This window comes from Mycteria americana, chromosome 2 (genome assembly GCF_035582795.1).
Source record: "Mycteria americana isolate JAX WOST 10 ecotype Jacksonville Zoo and Gardens chromosome 2, USCA_MyAme_1.0, whole genome shotgun sequence".
In the NCBI taxonomy this organism is placed as follows: domain Eukaryota; kingdom Metazoa; phylum Chordata; class Aves; order Ciconiiformes; family Ciconiidae; genus Mycteria; species Mycteria americana.
The window spans coordinates 55,454,119-55,475,318 of NC_134366.1; the positions used below are offsets into that span (position 1 = coordinate 55,454,119).

The window sequence follows — 21,200 nt, forward strand, 5'->3', positions numbered from 1 at the left end:
ATAGTTTAGGATTGCTCATCTTAACAGAATACCAGGCACAAATCTAGTTTAAAAAACTATGAAATACCTGTAAGAAGAAGAGAGAAATGAAACATTATTTCATCTTGATAACCAGTGGAAAAGAAGTTAAAAAAAGAGAAGTTATGACTCGAACAACAGGTCAACACCTATCCCCTCTTATAAGCACTGAAATCCACTGAGAGTCAGAACTGAATAACATCTGAATTTGGCCAGAGTGTTACCATTTTGAATGCCTGAAGGACTGTCCAGCTTCCAGGTCTTATATAGTAGTTTCATGCTCTACTTGGTAGTGAAGACGTTTTCACTAGCACCTTTACATGGTGACACCACACAGCAAAACAGCAAACTAGTGCCTTACTGCATGACAAATTCAGACAAGTCTTTAGCTTGTGTAGTTTTCTCTTTGAAAAAGCCTCTTTGCCTAAAAGGCCAAACGCCATCCAGCGACCTAATAAAAAGAGCATCTTCCACCAAACAACCAAATTAAAAAAACCAAGGGAAACTATTTTTTTTTAACTTTTACTGCCGAGTTAAAAACAAACACTAGTCACAAAAGTTTGGGTCAGGGGTCTTTTCTGCCAGGCCACTACTGCCACCTGCAGGGCAGCGCAACAAGGCTTGTGAGAGTAAGCCAAGCAGCACAGCTTTCACACAGGAGAGCCCTAAAAGCTACCATATCACGTTAAATGAAGCAGGTGTTTTTTAACAGGGTTAGTATAATAACTTGAAAGTTTAAATGTAAGGGAATCTTAACAAGTTAAGATTTCACAATGCATGCAGAGGGACAGACTTCCATGCACAACATCCTCTTCTGGTTCCTTCCTACTGTTGGGAGCATCTCTTCTTCCAACAATAGAGATGCAGGGTGCTATTCTGATAAAATCTACACTCTAGTAAGTTTATTGGTTTAGATAAAGCTTATTCTTAACTGTTGGCTCCATACAAGCTAATATTAGACAGTACACGAGGAAAATTAAGACTACCCACAGACTACAAAGAGGCTAACAAGAATAGCCATGATGTGTCTTTACCACAGATTTATTCTGAAAGGACTGAATAATCACATAACTTCAAAAACATTCAACTCAAATTAATTTCCACCTCTTTCTCCTCACATTTTGATAGCGATGTTCCTGCAAGCTTCAAAATTCACCAGCATTTCAGGCAGGAAAAAGTGTGTATGCTGTTACTTTTAACAATACTTATTCATTGTCCCTTCACCCTGTCTTGTAAAGAGCAAAGCTGCTCTTTAAAAGCATCTCTGGCACTCTGCATTGGTAGCAGGCTTGCATCACCATAGCTTAACATAAATATCCCACCTGCTGGTTCTCATATGAAAAAATGTCTTTCATGTTAATAGCATAATAATCAAGACCTTCAAAATCAACAGCCTTAGCCTGTTCATAACAACTGCTTTTCAAACAGGATGTCCAGCACTTCCGTGGGCAGAGCAAGTGTCACAATACATCCATAAACTCCAGCCAACTGCTCAATACCCAACTCCAAGACTGAGTTCAGAACCTGTTACAGTTACATTCTACTCTGTCACAATATCAACAGGTACAGAGAAATTGCAGGTTAGCAAAAAAAAAAAAACCATCCTATTTGTTTAAAAGCAAGTATTTTATTTTAAATACTAGATGGGGGAGTTACTTGCCTTCTTGTTCTTGAGCAGTTAGAATTTCCACTTTCAAGGCTTTCTCTAGAATCATGAGGGTAGGAATATTTTAAGTGTTATTTTAAAGAAAGCTGAAACCCTTACAAAGCCATATGACTATAAAGAGTAGGCTTTTTGAAAAAGCAAATAAGTGACATGCAATAAAATTAGGAGAACTGGCAATATGGGCATGTTCTTAATATCATACAGTAAATACCATTTGAAACTAAATTCCTAGAAAGCCCAGTCATGAATCATAGTATATGCTGGACATACTGTTTGGCACATCTACGTCTTCTGTGCGATCAGAATCCTACTAAGGTAAAAGAAATACAATCACATTCATATTTTGTGGCTAAGCTATACACATTAAAATTATCTCTTCAAAAGACCTTTAAAAAGGGTAATATTTTGTACTGCCATCTCTCGACAATCCACTGGCAATTTAGTGATGAAAAACAAATGCAATATTTTTTTTCTTAAAAAACTTTTCTTTAAAATGCAATTACAATTAAGTAGAAAGATTCTAGAATTCTCTGCATGTAACTTCTCAGATCAGGCAACATTCTTACAGAGCACTCAAATAAAAATTTATATATATACATGTATATAACTGAACAGTTCATACTGTGCGTCATAACTGGCATTGCTTCTATTACAGTACTACTATATAGAAAAAGGAAAAATCTTTCAACAAACTATAAAGTTTGATTCCTGCACTTTTCTTTCCATAAAACTGTGTAATAAGTGCTAAGTTTTGCTGGTTTTATATGTAAGTTTTGCCATTTTTATATGGTGATTCTTTAACAGTTGTGGTAGCTGTGGTGATGTCAGTTATAATAAGGAATAACAGATGGGCTGGAATGAAGAACAAAGTATTTTCAACCATCTGGACGACTAAAAAATTCAATGAGAGGGGTTTTATTTTGACTCCACCCACTATTACCCCGTACGTGATTGCCCTTTTACACCTTATATACTTAATTCAATTACAATAATTCTTCATATTTCTTCCAGTTAAATTCAGTTCCTGTTGCCTTTCTACTGTTTGGAGAGCCCAGCTACACAAAGTACGTTCATCTAACCACCCAATGTACTATGATTCTGGGCCACAGAACAAGTTTTAATTTCAAGTTCATATTTGGACCAGACCAATATTTTCTCACTTGCAAATTGATCGCAGATTTTAATTTTCTTTAAAAAATACTGGAAGCTAAAACTTCATAAAGCACATTTTCAACCACTAGCTATACACCAGAATTCTGAACTCCAAGCCTTTGATTCACGTACCTCATTTAAATTGAACTGATCAGTCTGTTGGACTACATATGAGTTCAAATCTGGCAATTAATCCTGTGTCAAACGAAAGAATTTAAACACTAGCTTGTGTTCTCTTCTTTACGGAGACAGGTTGCTGAATCTGAGACTTTATATGTAAACTTAGTCAGATAAAGTGCCATGAAGTTACAAGCATGTTAATTATGCTAGGCTCAACCTATTACTCATATACAGAAGACAAGTCTTGGTTCTATGAAGCCAGTGAACAACAGTCTTCAGGGACTTTATAACTCATCAGACAAATAAGTATTTACTTATTTGTAAATTTACATTTCTTACTAGTCATTCTAATATTATGAAATACTAACAAATCAGAAAATCCAAAAGGGGTATTGTATTAAGCATTTTTCTAGAAGGCAAAAAAGTGATTCTCTCCATGGATGTATGCTCCAATAACTGTAAAATTCTTCATTGTTTAGTATGGGGGTAAAGATGGGATTGTTTTTAAATGCAATAAACACAATAAATGTCTCTTTCAGTATTGCATTCCCCTTCAAAATGTAAACTGATTAGCAGTGCAGCAGCAGCAGCACATATCACTTGGCTTATGCTTAAAGTGCACTGGAGGTAGTGTATGGACAATCTCTATTGGTCACAGTCACCAGAGCACTACTTTTCAGCCTTGCAGTCAAGCTGCAGAATAATAGGAGAGACTGGACAGGAACAGAGTACTGGAATACAGAGTAAGCTACTAATCCATAAAAACCACGCAACCCTTCCTCACATATTCTTTTGAACTTAGGGTTAAAGCATCAGGAATTTTTTTGCAGGCATTCATAGTTGCTCATACAGTCCTCAAAGAGCCAAGGCCAAAAATAACACTGACAGTTCAAACGTGGCATATCAGACTATCAAGCCAAAAAACTTTCCCACTTTCATCTGTAAGTATCCTCAAGTGGTCATCTCTGGTTATAAAGAATGCATGCCACATGCATTCTTTACAAAAATAGAAAACTCAAAGACAGGTAGCAAAAAATCAGTACCTTCAAGCAAAACAGGCTGGAAATTACTAGATAACTAAACAACACTGTACACATCTTTTTACACTACTCATCTGTTATGCATGTTACACATGCTTTTATTAGAGAAGATGCAAGAAAAAAGGAATGAGGCAGCTAGGAGTAAAATGATAACTCAGCACATAGAAACAGACTATTGCTGCAGCAAATTAGAAGTCACTGTCTCCAAAACTAACTTGTAAGTATTTAAAAATATTGTAAAATACTCTCTTGTAATGCACCTGTGTAACCGTAACACAAGTGGGGATTTTTCAAGAGACAGGAAAGTGCAGTAGCCATGGCTACCAGTACCACATGGGACAATACAAATATTCAAACACTAATTAACATGATTACATAGGAAATTAATTATTTTCGGTACCTTCATTAGTCAAATAGTCTCTGCTTCTTTATTATTTCTGCAAGGGGAAGGACTCATACAAGAACAACATTAGAAATTTTAGACCTACTGAATTACTTCATTTTGTCGTACAATTAGTAAGAAAATTGGACACTACTATAGCATCTTAAGTCAATAACTTTGAAGTGATTCAGTAATCTGCAGTATTTCCTGCATCTTAGCCTATACCAATGCAACTTTGAATTTATTACTTTAAGTCTCTAATTCAGTAGAATCCATAACCAAATACGTAACAGCATAAGTCAAAACATGAACACCAATAGCCTATGGGTAGCTGGCTTTAATAGATGGCTGATAAATACATTACTATGTGATACAGTCTTAATGGGCTGGTCGTTCCCAACACCAATGTCAGGAGTTCAGGCATGACTCCTATAGTCAAGTCTACAGTGATCATACTTGGACAAGCAATAGCAAAAAAATACCTAAGTAAATTTCAAATACCATAGTCAGTTGTAGTGCTAGCAATTAGCAAAAAAAAATCACTTCTTGATTGCAAACTGAGCAAAACAGAATCAGTGGTGAAGACATGGAACCCTGGGTTATTTTTATGGGATCTTTCCTCAGTATAAACCTAGGCAGACTTGAAGTTCATAAAGAGTTGAAGTGTGGATAAAGCTTACTAAGTAGCCCCACTTGCCATTTTGAACATATAAAGTCTACTTTTATTTCCTGGCTTTTCAACAGTTACGTTTGTTTAAAAAAGAAAATTATTTTTTCACCATCTCAAATAATGAAAATCTATTTACTAGCTTAACTCAAGCTAAAAAGTTGGGTTCTGGAAATTTAATCTTTTAAGAAACTCAGAAATTCTTATTCTTTAAAGGTGATAAATTACTTCTGGACAAAAAACCTTTCCAGACTGCTTTATATTTCCTCTTCAGAAAACATGCTGTTCCATTACCAAGTACAATTATATTTATCTGTCAAATAAATGAAAGTGAAAGCAAATATTCTAGTAACTTTCATCAACTTGTCCGTACCTGTCAACCCCTTGTAATAAAAGGAACTTCACATTTTACAAGGCATACACGTCATTTTGTGGGTTATTTGCTTCTTCCATGAAGAACAGTCCTTCTACTCACAGATATAGTAGTATATATAAATGCTCACAAAAGAAAGTTGGTTCCCATATTCTAATTTCTAGATGTAGCTCCTAAAAGCAAGAGGCACCACATATGCAAAGCATCGAATTACCTATAGACAAGCACCAGAGCTGGCTTTAAAGCTTTTTCTTTTGGATATTTCTAATCAAATTCCAGTGTGGCTGAAGGTGAAAATATCCTTCATTTAAACATGAAGTTCACTGATAAACTGGTGCCTAAAGTAGTAAGAGTCCCCAGTAGATTAAATAGAAAGGGAAGAATTATCTTTCCCACAACACATCCCCTAAACCCTCAGAGAAGGCTGTTAGAACTGTGCCTGCTGATAAATTCCACATGAAATCAACATTTTTTTGCCATATAGATACCACCAGACTTCATTTCTTGATGGATAGCCAAAACTACAAAGAATCAAAATTAGGGGCAACATGACATACTGACGTGAAAAAAGAGGTATTTTACAAAGTTTGCCATCTATTCCAGTTTAAAAGAAAAAAGTCAGGCTACCTTGTAGCATTCACAGGCTTATCTGATATAACTTGAAGGCTGCGTACAAACAAAACCAAGTGGTAAAATTAAGACTAGTGAACTTTAAAAATGTTCAGAAGAAACAAAGTCCCTGATTCAAAGGCTTCATGCTTTCCCATTGCAAAAACAGGTTTGTAACTTGAATGTGATCAAAACAGAAATCCCTTTCCTGAGACTACATCCAAGTTATAACGCTCTATCTATGTGGTTTTAACTCAACCCACAGTGGCATTTCAGATGTTTGTGATGGAAACATCCCTGAGGCTAGCAACATGAGCTATTTTGCTTCAGACTGAACGCACCTTAACATAATGTTCTAGTTTCAGGCCAGCCAGGTCAGAGTAATACTTAGTGCAATCAATCAGCCATTAAAACATGGTACTCTTAGGAACAGCTTTGCCAAGTGAGTTAGTGTCAAATAAATAGAAAAGTAGTTGTCTAAGTATTTTAATCTACTCCGAGGACCTTTTATGGTCAAGCATATAGAGACAGGATAACTCAGGCACAGAAAAACAAATATGACTTGTGATAGGCCCTTAAAAAGTGACTTTCTGCTACTTCCTGAACAAGTTATTTCAGATGATTCAGACAAACATAACCCATCTTTTTGGTAGGCAAGTATTAAGTCACTTGCCTTTACAGGTTCAAATCCCTGCCAACAGGGAAAAAATGACTTTCATACGAGGTGCTTTAGCTAACAGGAACTCTATGTAGGAACCACATTCCTTTGGGCTTGCTCCCCACACAATTACCTGAATTATGAGAGTGAGAGAGAGAGAAAAATCTAACACGTCTCAAGAAGCATCAACAAGTGACAAATTCATAGAATTGATAATCTATGAACATAAGAGACATTGCTCATGAAATTTCCTTTGCAAAGGAGATGTGGAGGTATGAGGAAGGTCTTAGAAAAGAGGTCTCTGGTGAAATAGAAAAATGGAAACTAAAGGGCAAGAAAAAAGGGAATGGACTTTGAAGTCAATGCTAAGAAGATATTTATATAACTATGGTGGATACCAAGTAAACACTGCTGCTCACAATTACCGTTTCAACACTGAAAATTTGAGAGGAGTAGGAATTTTTGTAATTCCTTTGTGCAACTTCCCAGATTTCAGCTGTTCTAACTGCAGCATATGGGCAGTTTCTTTTCAAAGCACTCTAGAAGGGGTTTTTTTGTTGTTTTTTTTTCGGGGGTTGTTCGGGGTTTTTTAATCAACTCAGGCAGAACACCTAAACCATTTTCTTCAAGAGTTTCAGCTTCAGTGAGAATAGCCATAACTTTAAAGATTACAACACAGGGCATGCAAAAATGTAACTGTCCAAGCAGGCTTATCAAAGGGAAGATGAATTTGTGCTGAAACAAAGTCCTAAGCAGTTTAAATTAATCCAAATTATCAATGTAAGTGGTAATACCTCTGAAGCAATCCAGGCAGTGTTAAGCATGTAGGAGTCCCCTTGACATTAAAACAATGTTATAAACAGTTAGTAACTACTATACATTAACAGAACCAGAATATAAACTTCTAACAAAATAAGAGACAATGATTAGAACTGAACTTCCAGTTCAGTGATCATAGTTATAGAGATCTTCAGGTAAAACCCAGAATAAGATAAACTCTCACATTTTTGCCTGTAGTTCACGTTTCTGACCACAAGCTTTTATAGGAAATTTCCAATTTCCTGACAGAGAACACTCAGGTTTTAACCAAAGGCAAAAAAATGTAGTTCAACAGCTTAAATATACATCACTTTTAGAGTGCAGAGACACCTCACCAAAAACATTATAAGTAACCACTTCAATTCTATTTTCCTTGCATGTTTCTGAAAATGTGATGGAAATCAAGCAGTTTATGCTGGAATTTAATCCCAAATGTTGTAGTATGTTATTATCATTATTTACATACTGGTATTGCAATAGGGAAATACTGTATTTCACATTATTGTAAGAGAAAAAAATCAATTCATAAAGAATAAGGCGGGGCACACACTAGAAACACAGGTTACTTAGCTGGAATTCTCCAAAGCACTTGAACAGTTGATCTTAGAAGTAGACTATCAAGATTACAGGATAAAGTATATGACTGCCTTTATGAGGCAGCAAATCAGAGCGACACATTAGAAGTAACAGACACTATGCCAACAAGAAAATACAGATGAACATATACGATATGTAGAGACAACTGCTTTCAGAATGCTCCATTTACTTTGTAAGTATTACTGCAATAAAAGTGGAAAGGATGTGAAAGTAATTAACTGACATACGTCATATTTAAGGCACTTCAATCTCTCAGCAGTGTAGGATTAACAAGTCTATGCTTATTAAAGTACTTAATATTATTTATGTTACAGTAGTGCCCAGAGGCCCCAACTGAGACTGAGGCGTCTCTCAAGTGGAGTATTAGAAAATCATTATCACATTGGGTCAAGGAATTTCCTTTCAAATTGTTTTTTAAAAAAAAAACATATTATTTTGTTTAAGCCAAATTACTACCTCTATAAGCTTTACTACAGTTTTTGCTGTTTAGCTCATCTTTATTTTCAATGTCAGAAAGAAGTAAAAGCATACTGCATATTTTTAAACAGAAAGCCAGAAGAAGCATAGCTCTGAAACACATATGCCCTAGACTTCTCCCTGCCTTTCAGGCCATTGGGTCTAGACACACAGATGTTCCTTTATTTATCAATACCTGTATAAAGAGGTTTGTATAACTAGATTGCTGTCTCTCCACCCTCTACAGAACAAAACCCCAAACCAAACCCTAGCATTAGTAGGTCTGTGGGAATTCTGAATCCAACTAGTAAAACGATCTGGGACAAATTAGTAGGCTCTCAAAATTCTCACTAAGATCAAACTACTGAGTGTTAAAGTTCACATGGAACAGGCAGATTCTGGGTAAACTTCTTAGAGGCATTATTGAAACAGATGGTTCAATAATATGAGTTTCCAAACAAATAATTGTATATACAAATATTAGTACAATCTGCTGTTGTAAAAATCAATGCCTTTTTCAAATTTTTTCTGACACAAACATTTTTTCCAAACTTCAAAAGCTGTACTATCATATCCTGCATAATTAACTTTTAGTTTATACTAACTGTCCCACTGAGACTATTTGTTATATGTTACTTGTAAGACCTGTTGGATGAAAGCCAGCACAACTCTCTCCAGAGAGTCTAAAAAAATTTAAATTATAAATTATTAAAAAATCATTAGGTAACCATTAGTACCAAACAAAACACAAACATCCCTCAAATTACTCTGCATAAGTCAGTAAAGCTAGTTAGTCAGATGTTGCATTTTCATCTGTTATGAGATAAAACACACAACTTATGATCAAATATTCAACAATCCAGTGTATGTTGGCACAGCAGCCACAAGCCTGCTGGGGATCAGAAGTAATCTACCTGACCAGGACACTACTACTGCATCCCGTACAGTCACAGGCACTGGGCAGCCAGCACCTATTACAGCTCCAGTGGCACACAGTACAGGCATAAGCCGGATTGTAAAAACACTAGCTGAACTTTTCTGTAGTTTGCTTATTTCAGTGACAGACTCTGCAGAAGTTATCAATTTGTCATAATTTCTCTACACTCAGCCCCCCACCCAAGCAGATTTTCCCTGACCTGTCTTATGTGTATTTTACAAAAAGTTTTGGTCTGTTGCAGTGCAATCCTGAGCAATTTAAATGGTTCCTTAACTTCCACAGTTTAACACTGAATAATCTGTTCCAACAAATCATCTCTGGAATTCATATGCTCTTAAATGCTTAATGAAGAACAGATTTTCAGTGAGATTTCCTATTTTCCTGTCTCAGGGAAGGATATTACCAGATTGAAAAGCTTCACTTTTCATTCTTTTAAAGAACAAACTACTCCACTGGAGGTATGAGACCCCAGGTTCTACCTTCACTCAAGAAAAACAGAATATCTAAAGCACAGTACAGCAGTTTCAGTATTCTTCTAGAATTAACAGTATGCCCATTAATGAAATAAGTATTTTACAAAACAAAGAAAAAACACTTTGAATTTTCCTTTTACAAGTCACCTTATTTGTTACATACCTCAGAACTGTTTGTTAGGATCTACAAGCAAATTTCACAACTGGAAATTAATCTGAGAAAAGTAAACTTTAACAAGTTACTTACTGTAAATTTGCTACTTTTACTGATACAGGAATGTGGGGAAGTTGAGTGGCCCATTTCAGTGTAACATCTTGATAAACATTCAGCATTTTACTATGGTTTCCCACCAGAGTGTTTATTGTTCCTTCTTTCACTGTTAAAGATATAAAACCAGTTTTAGGATGAAAAATTTTCAAAAGCCAGTACTTTTCTTTGAGGCTTATATCACTACACTCTTTTTTCTTTTCCTTTTAAGCCATTACTTGTTATAAATTAATTTAGTATAATTAAAGTGTCAAAAGTTATGAAAGTTACATTGACAATAACAAAGTATATATGTGATTAATTATGGATACCAATCTCAACTGCATACTACACAACACGTGCCACAACTTTCCAAGGTTCTAGCCAGCTATGTTTGGTAATTTAAAACATGACTAACAAAGACTCATAATTGCCATGTTAGCATGCCAGGATAGATATGACAAAATACATATTGGTTAAATATCAGCTACTTATACTCTTCATTACTTCACTGACCTGTGAATACTGATTAAAGGTGTATGCATTTATCGGTTTTATTTATAGTCTAATATAAATCAGAAAGTATAAAATGTGGAGATTGTTAAGATCATATTCATAAAGCCTAAAATTATATTTTAAGTCTAAAATAAGACCTGGTGTCAAAAATTTATCAGATAGTTTTTGAAACATTAATATAGGATAGGTATTAAGAATCTGTAGTTCTATAGTGGCATCCACCCAAGTTTCTTCCATACAATGTAATAAGTTAGTTTCATCTCCTAACAGTACACTTTATTTGTTTTTTTTTAAACTATCAGTAAATGACAAAAGTCCTCAAACACTAGTTTACTGTTCCAAAAACCTCTCATTCCTCCATGTTTGTTGCTTTGGTAGCCTGGGCAAGCTTGCTCAAACACTAGACAAGTACCTCAATTTGCTGATGAGAAAATATCTATTTAGATTCTAAAAATTGTGACACTTCACACTAAGTAACATTTGAAAATAAACCTGCTTCATCCAAACAGAGGGCTCCGATTCCACAGATTTTCTACAAATCAACAGCTTATTCAGAAAAATATATTCATTCAGTGGAAAAAAAATTCTTAGCTGTAAAAGTAACCAAGCTGAAGTTAAGTTGATTTTTTCTTTTACAAACCTGAACAGTAAGGAATGAAGCAACTCGGACTGTAATCAAGCTTTTTCATGAATCGAATTTGCCCATTATCCTTAAGGCAAAAGAAGTTTCTCTCACCAAGCACAAAAATAGAAGAAACTGCCTGATTAAAGGAGACAACGCATATATCCAGTGCTTGCTCTCCGATGTTTAAAACCCAATCCACCTTCAAAAGAAAAAACATGCTCCAGAGATCAGTTGACAGCTGCATATTAAAGGCAAAACTTATAGAGAAGGCTTAGAACTCATCAAGTTACATGAATATCATTAACATAGACAGAAAAGCAAAATCAAGGTCTTTTTTTGAATGACAAAATATTAGTTATGCTCTTATTTTGAAGGCAGTTGGTGACTTTCCTTATTGTGAGAGTAAAGCAGCAAAAACATAACCCACTTTTTGAAATAGTCATGAATTGATGGTTATACAGTTCACTTAAGTATATTTAAATTTTAAAATACACATTCCATTCAAAATGAAAATGCTTTATACTTTAACTATTAAATCCAAGAACAGAGTATTAGAATCATTTAAATCTCCCTCTGTACATGTCCTTAGATATTAAGGGCAAGGTTAGGGAGCAAAAGGTGATAACTTATTCTACCAACACATGTAAATGGAAAAATAGACAAAGTTTTAGGTGTGTAAGCCAATATTAATGCTTGCAGTCACTAATGTACACTCTTCAGTCTGAAGAATGTTTGTGTATATGATAGCTTGTTTACTTTTCCAACTACATACATTAATATAATAAGGAACTACTTACAAATCCCACCTTGCCTATATCCTTACATCTTTAAACAATACTACTGCTTATTGATACATTTCATTGGTTTGTTATTTCAGCTCCTCTGAGAAATTTCAACGAATTCACACATGCAAAAACTGCTTTTGACTGCTGCCAAGCTGGTTAAACAGAAATTCAGAATTTCTGAAGTCAAAAAATACCGAAGTTCAACTGTCAGCACTTCCTATATGAACAGCATCAATCATTTTGCTTAAAGAACACAGAATGTGTTAGTAAACATACTGGCATATCTGATATATGAAGCTGGAAGTGCCATCTTAAAACTCAAAGGGGAAAAAAAAGCCAGGCTTATTACATTCGTCTCCATGTATGCTTCTCGTTTTAGATTTAGAAAATGTAATTAATTTGCAGCATATCTGATGACATTTCCAAATTTCTTATTTAAAAACTATGTCTTCTCCTAATTCAAAATGTAGGATTCTGACTGACTTACAGTTTGAAAAAATTCTACGATTAGCCACTGGAAGGAAGATGTTCTCCCAACATTTTACTGTCATACCTGAAATATGCTGAATCTAGCATTTTACATAGTATATTTAGCAGACAAGCAATTTCATTGCAGGACCACAGAGAATGAAACTCTCTTCCTCTTAATAGGAGGCAGCTCAAATATTAAACAACTTAGTCACAGGGACTTCCTGAAGACCACTGAATCCACAGGTCTTTGACAAAGACCGTCCAGGATACTGACTATTTATGGAAACATTTTTCACTGTGGAATTTTCTCTAAGTACAAAGGATTGCCCAAGTAGAATGAGGTTAATTTTTTAAGTCCAATACAAAGTCACAAACAGACTTAAATTAAAAACAGGAGCAATATTTCAGGTGTACCTATTTATCTATTTGACTACAGTTTAGGTTCTGTATTACAAAGACCACCTTAGAAATAGTTATTTCCAGTACACAGTTCTCTCTTTTTTTTCTTTTTTTTTTTCCCCCTCCTTAGAACAACAGTGAGTTTTAAGGCCCAACCTTAAACAACTGAGGCCCAAAGAAATCTTAAAGAAATCTACTGGAGTCTTTTCATTGCCTTTAATGGCAATTGGATCAGGTCCTTTGTCAGCAGACAATGTTTCCATTCGTTACTTAGCGTGGGTCTTTTTAACATGTATGCAGTGTACCATACAGGTTATGTAAAATAAATAGATTTTACCACAAGTCTTTTTCCAGAACTAATTTTTTGCTGTTCTGTTTCTTGTCTTTCATCAGCATCTGTCGCAAATGCCAGCACTTGGTATCTGTTATAGGAAGTTTAAAAAAGTGAAAAAATAAAATATATCTTTGTAGTTAATAACCTTACATTAAGTAAAAAATATAATTATCATATTACGAGTATACATACACAGTACAAGCACAGTCTAAAAGGATTGTTAGAAAGCCTACTGCAACACATCTATCATCAGCAAAGATGTTAAAATAAATATCACTGTAGGATAACAGCTAAGTGCAAAGGCAGAAATTAAAACAAACATTTCTATTCAGATTTTATGTAGTGTTAAAATAAATTCAACAGATAAATATATTGGAGGATAGAAATCTAGACCACAAAGAAGACAGAAGCAAGAAACCAACATATTTTCAAATTGTGAAATTAGGATTCTAATAAAAAATAAACTTTTTTGCTCTTATTAAGCTTTAAAAAAACCTCCTAAACTACCCTGAAATACAATCTGCTATATCTAATAGCTACACTCTCAAGCACAATCCATTAAGTAAACTAAGTGGTTCCAATGCAAGAGATAACAGTAAACTGGCACCAGTAGGTGGCACATCTAGCAAAAGATGGGAGGTTTGTGGGTTTGGGGTTTTTTTATTATTTTGTAACTGACAACTGACCACACTAAGAAAAATTTGCAATGAACACTTCAGAACAAAAGATGTCAACTGCCATAAAAGCTCCACACATCCATCTGTCCTCATTTACACCTGTGCAATCCTCAGTGTTCAAACTGTGTCCTCATTGACTCTTCTGTTACTGTTTCTTTCCTGAATTTGTGCTGGTATCCTAAGTTACTGAACTACCCTGTTTCCAATGTATGCAATTAGGTAATCTGTAAAATACTGAAGTTTCCTACAAAAGTGAAATAAACAACAAAAACAACCAACAAAAAACTTATCCAAAAGATAGCATTCAATTCTGGGAGTCATGGAATGCCATCAGCTCCTAATCTCAAACCAACACAATTCTGAATGCTCCAATTCCAATGTCTAACAAATAAAAGTACATATTTTTTGTATATTGTCAAAGTTATAGATCTAAAAAGATGACACCAGCAGCCCTCACATTTCAGAGGCACGTATTGTGGTGCTTGCTACTGAAGGATTTTAGTTTCTAAAATTATTTTACTTACTATGTACTTGGAATAAAAAAATTAATTGCTTAAGGTGAATGCCATAACCTAGTTAAAATACCAAATAAGCTGCTTTTAGTACAATTATCATGTCTTTAAGTGTCCTCTATATGAACAAATTCACTTCCCTTTTTCAGTTTCACACAGCTATGAGAAAAGATTCTGACCTAATAACAGATTCTGACCTAATAACATTTTCTTTTTTCACCATATTTTATTGATAGTCTTGGCTAGCACATTATCATTTTATTAACTAATCAGAGACTAATACATAGTTTTCAAATCAAGGTCCCATTGAACAGCAATATGTATTGACGTTTAAGTACCAACTACCTGCATACAAGTTTTTCCTCACAAAAAACTCAAGCCACAGATGACCAACACAAACTTTCAATTCAGCTATCACATCAAGTATACGATCATTTAAATAAGAGGCATTTTGCTTTTAGATCTTGACAGAATTCAGAATCAACACAAGAAATACTGCTTTCAAACGAAGGCATTGGTCTGTACGAGCTATAGGAAGACAGATAATTCGAAATTTGGCAACTTGTTCTGCTAAAAAGACTAGATAGAACTACTATATTTTTCATTTACTATAATAAGAAAAAAACATGTTTAATACAACCGTAAAAATAACCTCTTCTCTCTTTACCATGTCTATTTCCTTCATTTTAGAAGGATTACTTAACTCTGTTCTAATGTCCTAATAGTTCAGACACACACTAGAGATTAGTACTCCAGCATCTTAACACTTGGCACTAAAGACCAATAACCAGAATCCAAGTGAAGAATTCCTTTAAAACTACACCTTCCTACAATAAAGACAGCACAATTGTGAATCAGTGACAGACTGAGGAAAAATTTTAGCCACATTTGTGGTAAAAGTCAAGAATCTAAACATAATGAAAGTGCATGAGCTATTCTTTTTTAAAAAAAATATTTCTTGATTCCTTACCAATATTAATAAACTCTAATTTAGTTCTTAGGAAAAATATGAATTTTCTATTAAATTACTTTTACTTGCAACACATATATCTTCTCCTTTATTAAGAAAACAATAAATGACACCTATAATCTGCTCATGCAATATTCAGAATCTAAAAACCATCTGATCAAGCTTAAGCAGCATAATAAAAAGAGTATTGCTTGAGAAATTCAGGCGATAGAGCAAGGTAGTGTGACAAAGCATTGTGTTAGATTAACATTCCCCAGATTAGATTCCCAAGGCATAATCTATAAAAAGTGGCATTCTTACTTTCTTTGATATGATTATCCCTAAAAAAATCCTTAAGGTACTTGTCAGCCCGTTCCTCCAGCTTGATGAGGTTCCTCTGAATGGTAGCCCTACCCTCTTTATATCACAATTCCTACAATTTGGCATCATCCTTGAATTTCAGGACATGCATTCTGTCCTATTGTCCAGGATGAAGATGTTGAAGAAATACTGGCTCCAGTATCAGCTCCTGAGGAACATCACTCATCTTTGGCTGCTAGTTAGAACTGTGGACAACTACTACTCTGTAAACCTGACAGCTCTGCCACTTTTTCATCCATTTTTTTAGTTCTTTTTTTTTATCATGGGTAGTAGCTCTGCCCCAAACACCACCCCACCCCAATTTACTGCTAGGCACAGAGATTCAAAAGGCCTAAGAGCAGACCTTGTCAGTTTTAATGCAAAAATGATGAAGCAAAGCAAGCATTAAGTTCCTTGGTCTTTTCACGCCTTTGTTAAAGTTGCCCAATCTGTTCTAGTAGTGGGTCAATTTCCTGGATCCACCTTTTTACATCTGAGGTATCTGTGGAAGTCCTTGTTCTTCACACCCTCTGCCAGTAGAAGTTTTAACCAAGCTTATATCTTCTCAATCCCATCCCCTGCATGTCCACATGATGTTTTATATTCCTCCTTAGTAGTCCATTTTAACTCCCTTCTCATACATCTCCTTTTTTCCATTTGAACTCAGTCAGAAGCCACCCGTCCAGTCAAGCTGCCTTCTGCTACTTCTTATTTTCTTGAACATCGAAATGGATTGTTCTTGGTCTTTGAGAAGGATATCCATGAAGATTCACCAGCTCTCCTGAGCCCTTTTGCCATTCAGGGCAGCCTCTCACAGGATCCCGTCTACCAGTTCCTTGAACAAGCCCGAGTCTGTTCTCTTGAAATCTACAGTCTTTAGCCCACTGCTTATCTTCCTCACTTCTCTCAGGATCTTAATCTATATCATCTCATGGTCACTGCAGCCTATGTCTGCAACATTCAACAGCAGATGCTGACTATTACTTCTGCAAACATTTCTTTCTTCTTTCTGAGTTGTAGATTTGGCAAAGCATCTTCCCTAGCCAGGCGGTCTAGCACCTGCATCAAGTTTTCCCTAACACACCTCAGAAACCTCCCACATTGCTGAAGTCCATTATGTTGCCCTCCCAGCAGACATTAGTTCTCCATGAGAACAAGGGCCTGCAACTGGGAAAATTCTTGTTTAAAAAGGGCTTCATAGCAGGCATCCACCACAACATCCCCTTCCTCAAGCACCCATCTGATTCTAAACAGATGGATGCTTGATAAACTCTCAAGATGGTGGCAGAGTAAGAGAGCCCGATGTATTCAAGGTGATCCTCCATGGTGAACACTGTGCTGGTTTTGGCTGGGATAGAGTTAATTTTCTTCATAGCAGCTAGTATTGGGCTATGTTCTAGATTTGTGCTGAAAACAGTGTTGATAATATAGAGATGATTTCTTTATTGCTGAGCTGTGCTTACACAGAGTCAAGGCCTTTTCTGCTTCTCACATCACCCCACCAGCAAGTAGGCTGAGGGTGCACAAGAAGCTGGGAGGGGACACAGCTGGGACAGCTGACCCCAACGGACCAAAGGGATTTGACCAAAGGGTCCATACCATATGGCGTCATGCTCAGCATATAAAGCTGGGGGAAGAAGAAGGAAGGGGGGGATGCTCAGAGTGATGGCGTTTGTCTTCCCCAGGAACCGTTATGTGTGATGAAGCCCTGCTGTCCTGGAGATGGCTGAACACCTGCCTGCCGATGCGAAGCAGTGAATTAATTCCTTGTTTTGCTTTGCTTGTGTGCGCGGCTTTTGCTTTACCTATTAAACTGTCTTTATCTCAACCCACAAGTTTTCTCAGTTTTACTCTTCTGATTCTCTCCCCCATCCCACCAGGGGAGAGTGAGCGCGTGGCTGTGTGGGGCTTAGCTGCTGGCTGGGGTTAAACCACAACAAACACAAGTTCCCCCCTTGTCTGCCTTTTCTCCCTGAAGAGCCTGGAGTCATCAATTACAGCACCCTGGTCGAGCAAGCTACCCTGCCACATCTCTAACTGCACACACAACTTCTAGTTCCTCCTCTTTGTTGCCAAGGCTGTAGGTGTTTGTAAATACGTATTTAATATGGGCCCTCACTCATCCCACTTCCTCTAAGGTATTATGAAAGCATCCCCCTTTGTGCATTTGACCCTTATACCCTGTACCATCACTTACATGCTGGATTTAGCACCTATCCCTCAGCCTAGCAGTCAAAGAGGTTAACAGGCCTCCTCTGCCACTTTGTCAAGGTGGATTCCATCTCTCCCCACCAGCCCTCACTCCTTTAAGAGGATCCTATGATCACAAAAGCCAAAGCCCTGTCTCAAATCTCATCTGAAAACTGAACAGGTTCATTACACTAACACTTATTTGCATCAAAATAAAAATCGCATTGAACCAATTGGAAGGAACATCTTGCTCAAGCAGTATAGTGCAGACAACACTGAAATCACAGATTAGACTGAACTGAAGCAGGGAAAAACCTGGCACTTGCAGGACAACATGATGTGCCTTGATAAGCTAGTAAACTTAATACATTTATACAAATAAAATAGGACCACAAAGTCCTCAGGACACACAGTAAGCTTTCTTCTATGACTGTACAGAGACAGTAATCACTCAACAACATACAACATTTTTTTTTCTTTCCTGCAACAACCGATCACCTGCTTTGGGATACACTATTAGCAAAGGCAATAAAAATTAGACATGATTAGTTTTAATTTGTTTACATACTAACTGATAGCACCAAAATATGCTATAATTACTAAAAATGAACACATACTTGTAACTCTCAACCTGTCGACAAGAAGACACTGTAATGAAAGAATCCGTCCGAGAGCTGTAAGTCAAGGGACCAGGAAGAAGAAAACCAGGTAAAAAACGGCCAAAAGCATAGCTTTCCTGTTCAAACAACATGAGCATCCCATCCATGGACTGTATGCATATCAGATCTCGACCTAAGGAAAACAAAATAAAGAAATACAAAGGAAACAAAGCAATGTTATTTATATAGTTTTAATCCTAGAATTGTTAGTAAATGAAAATTGTACTCATAAGTAATCCTAACAAAAATAAGATTGATTTTAATTTACATGAGTGTTTACTATGAGGAAGAACACTAAATACTCCAGCCTCAATAAAAGCTTACTTACTAAAATAAACAAACTAGATTTGGGGGGGAATAACATTCAGAATATATTAAGAGAAAAAGAGAGTTAGATATTTTATTTCAAACCAAAATTTCTAAAGATATAACTATTACCATTTTAGTTTAAAGAAATGTTTCAATACTCCCAAAACCCCAAATTATTCTGGTTCTTAAATGCCTCTACACCTTACAAGCAGTTATAACAACTGTGGTTTAAAAATAACCTATTCTACTCTTTCAAGTCTACTTAAGCGACATAACAGAAAGTCCTACAAATATGTACCGTTGTGAAAATAATACAATGGTAATGTTTTCCGCACTTTGCATTCACATCTTCTGTCTTCAAGGAAAGAAAAAACAAAACAGGCCCACTCAGTGTTACCAACAGGACTAAAAAAACCCCAAACAAATAAAATTCAGCTCGGAGTAAATTATTTCAAGCCTTGTCCATTATTCAGCAGCCTCAAGACATGACTTAAGACATGATTTGTCATGCCTCAAGTATACCAATCTAAATTCATTTTGAAGACCTCTGAGATCAGAAGCTGATTATACAGTCTGCATTTCATATGCAAGGGTAACAATTCAAACAAACAATATTTTGCATGCATTCAAAGAGAGCGCTATACCAGTAAGACTAACACCTTCTGAAGTTGATAGAAGTATCTCTCCTGAATTCAGAGATAAGTCCCTACCTTGCAAACACAACATGAAATACTTGTAATTCAAAATGTCTATTCACCTCCATTAAAATATTCCGTTTTGTCTCAGGAATTAGTCTACATGCGTGAAGGACCCAAACAAATTGTCTGTTCCCTAAGCTCCCATCCTCAATCCTTTAAGAACTGTTTTCTAACACAGGAAGGTGAAACAAAACAAAAATAGACTACAACTTCATTCTTACACTTCGATAAAGATAACAAAGGTCAAAGTGATATTCAGTATCTGAAAAAGCAACAAATGTAAAGTACAGCGCAAAACATTGTTCATCTCCACTGTGATTCTTCATAGAAACTTCAACTACTTAAAAATAAATAGTAGTGTAATAGGTCAGCAGTACATCATGTTACTTGTCCTTGTGATTAAAACATACATAAAAATTTAGCTTAGGGTAAGAACAGAAAAAAAAACATGAGGAAGGTAAAGCAGCTAGGTCCTTTCCACTTGCCCGCCCTCACCCCTTTTTCAGATTTTCCCATTTTCTAAAAATCAAGTTCTCCCATCCTTCTTTCCAGATTCTGTACATAATTCGCTACATGTTCTATAAACCCTATTGCAAATATCAACCATTTGAAAGGAAGGACATTTGAAAGTGTAATTTATGTTGTTCATCTGGTAGAGGCAAAGTTGAGTCTCTCAGCCTCTAGTGAAAAAGTTAAAATACTTCAATCCTTCACACCAATGATTACATAGATACTGAACTGCAAAGCAATTTCAACAGTGTAATTTCAGTAACACCGATGGCATTTTAAGCACTTAATCACAACACTTGTTTCTTCCCTTATGTTCTACATAGACCTTTTCTGAAAACCTTAAACGTCATTCTTATTTAATGGAGTTTTGTTGGTTTTGTCTGTTTGAAAACTCCTAAAGTGCATACATTTTGAGGGATAACATTAACTGCCAATATCAAACACTTAAATTTTGCTTTAGCAAGGTAGCAATAGCATTTCCAATTGACAAATTCATAAGTTAAAATATAGAAAATAATTTTATGCAACATTAGAAAAATCCCTTATTAAACATGAGAGAAGTACTCCATTAATCAAGAATCCTTGGTGACTTCAAAAAGAAACTTAGCTGAGAAACAATGAAAACTCATCTTCCTAAGATGAAAAATGTCAGAATCCGTACTAATAAACCAACATGTTATAGAAAAGCAATTCGACACGGAAATCATTAAAGTACTGTTCAAAAGTAGTCAGACTGAGATTTTGCCTGATATTGAAGTCAAACCAATATATCTTTGGTTTTTCCTACTACTGCAAGTGAGAAAATTTAAATATATCATCTTTATAGCAGCTCATTAAAGCAGTGACCACTTGTCACTAGCAACTTCAATTTGATGATTTAAGTCTCAAAAGTTTAATCTATAACATTCTGAAGTTTGTACCACTACACTGGAAACGTGAAACATTTTAAATGTCTTCTACATGCAGATTGAAGTCATACATCCTTCTAGGAA

General features: G+C 35.7%; 1 protein-coding gene across 9 annotated transcripts in view; it reads right to left on the reverse strand.

Annotated features, from left to right (window-relative positions):
• The window catches only part of BBS9 (Bardet-Biedl syndrome 9), a 326,477-nt gene that overhangs the window by 259,112 nt on the left and 46,165 nt on the right, over nucleotides 1-21,200 (reverse strand). For all 9 annotated transcript variants that reach the window (XM_075493494.1, XM_075493495.1, XM_075493493.1 and 6 more), the window contains 4 exons: nucleotides 18,650-18,824; nucleotides 13,348-13,432; nucleotides 11,371-11,554; nucleotides 10,215-10,344 (listed from right to left, as the gene is read on the reverse strand). In XM_075493494.1, coding sequence (XP_075349609.1) covers nucleotides 10,215-10,344; nucleotides 11,371-11,554; nucleotides 13,348-13,432; nucleotides 18,650-18,824 — 574 coding nt within the window. The remainder of the gene's footprint in view (nucleotides 1-10,214; nucleotides 10,345-11,370; nucleotides 11,555-13,347; nucleotides 13,433-18,649; nucleotides 18,825-21,200) is intronic.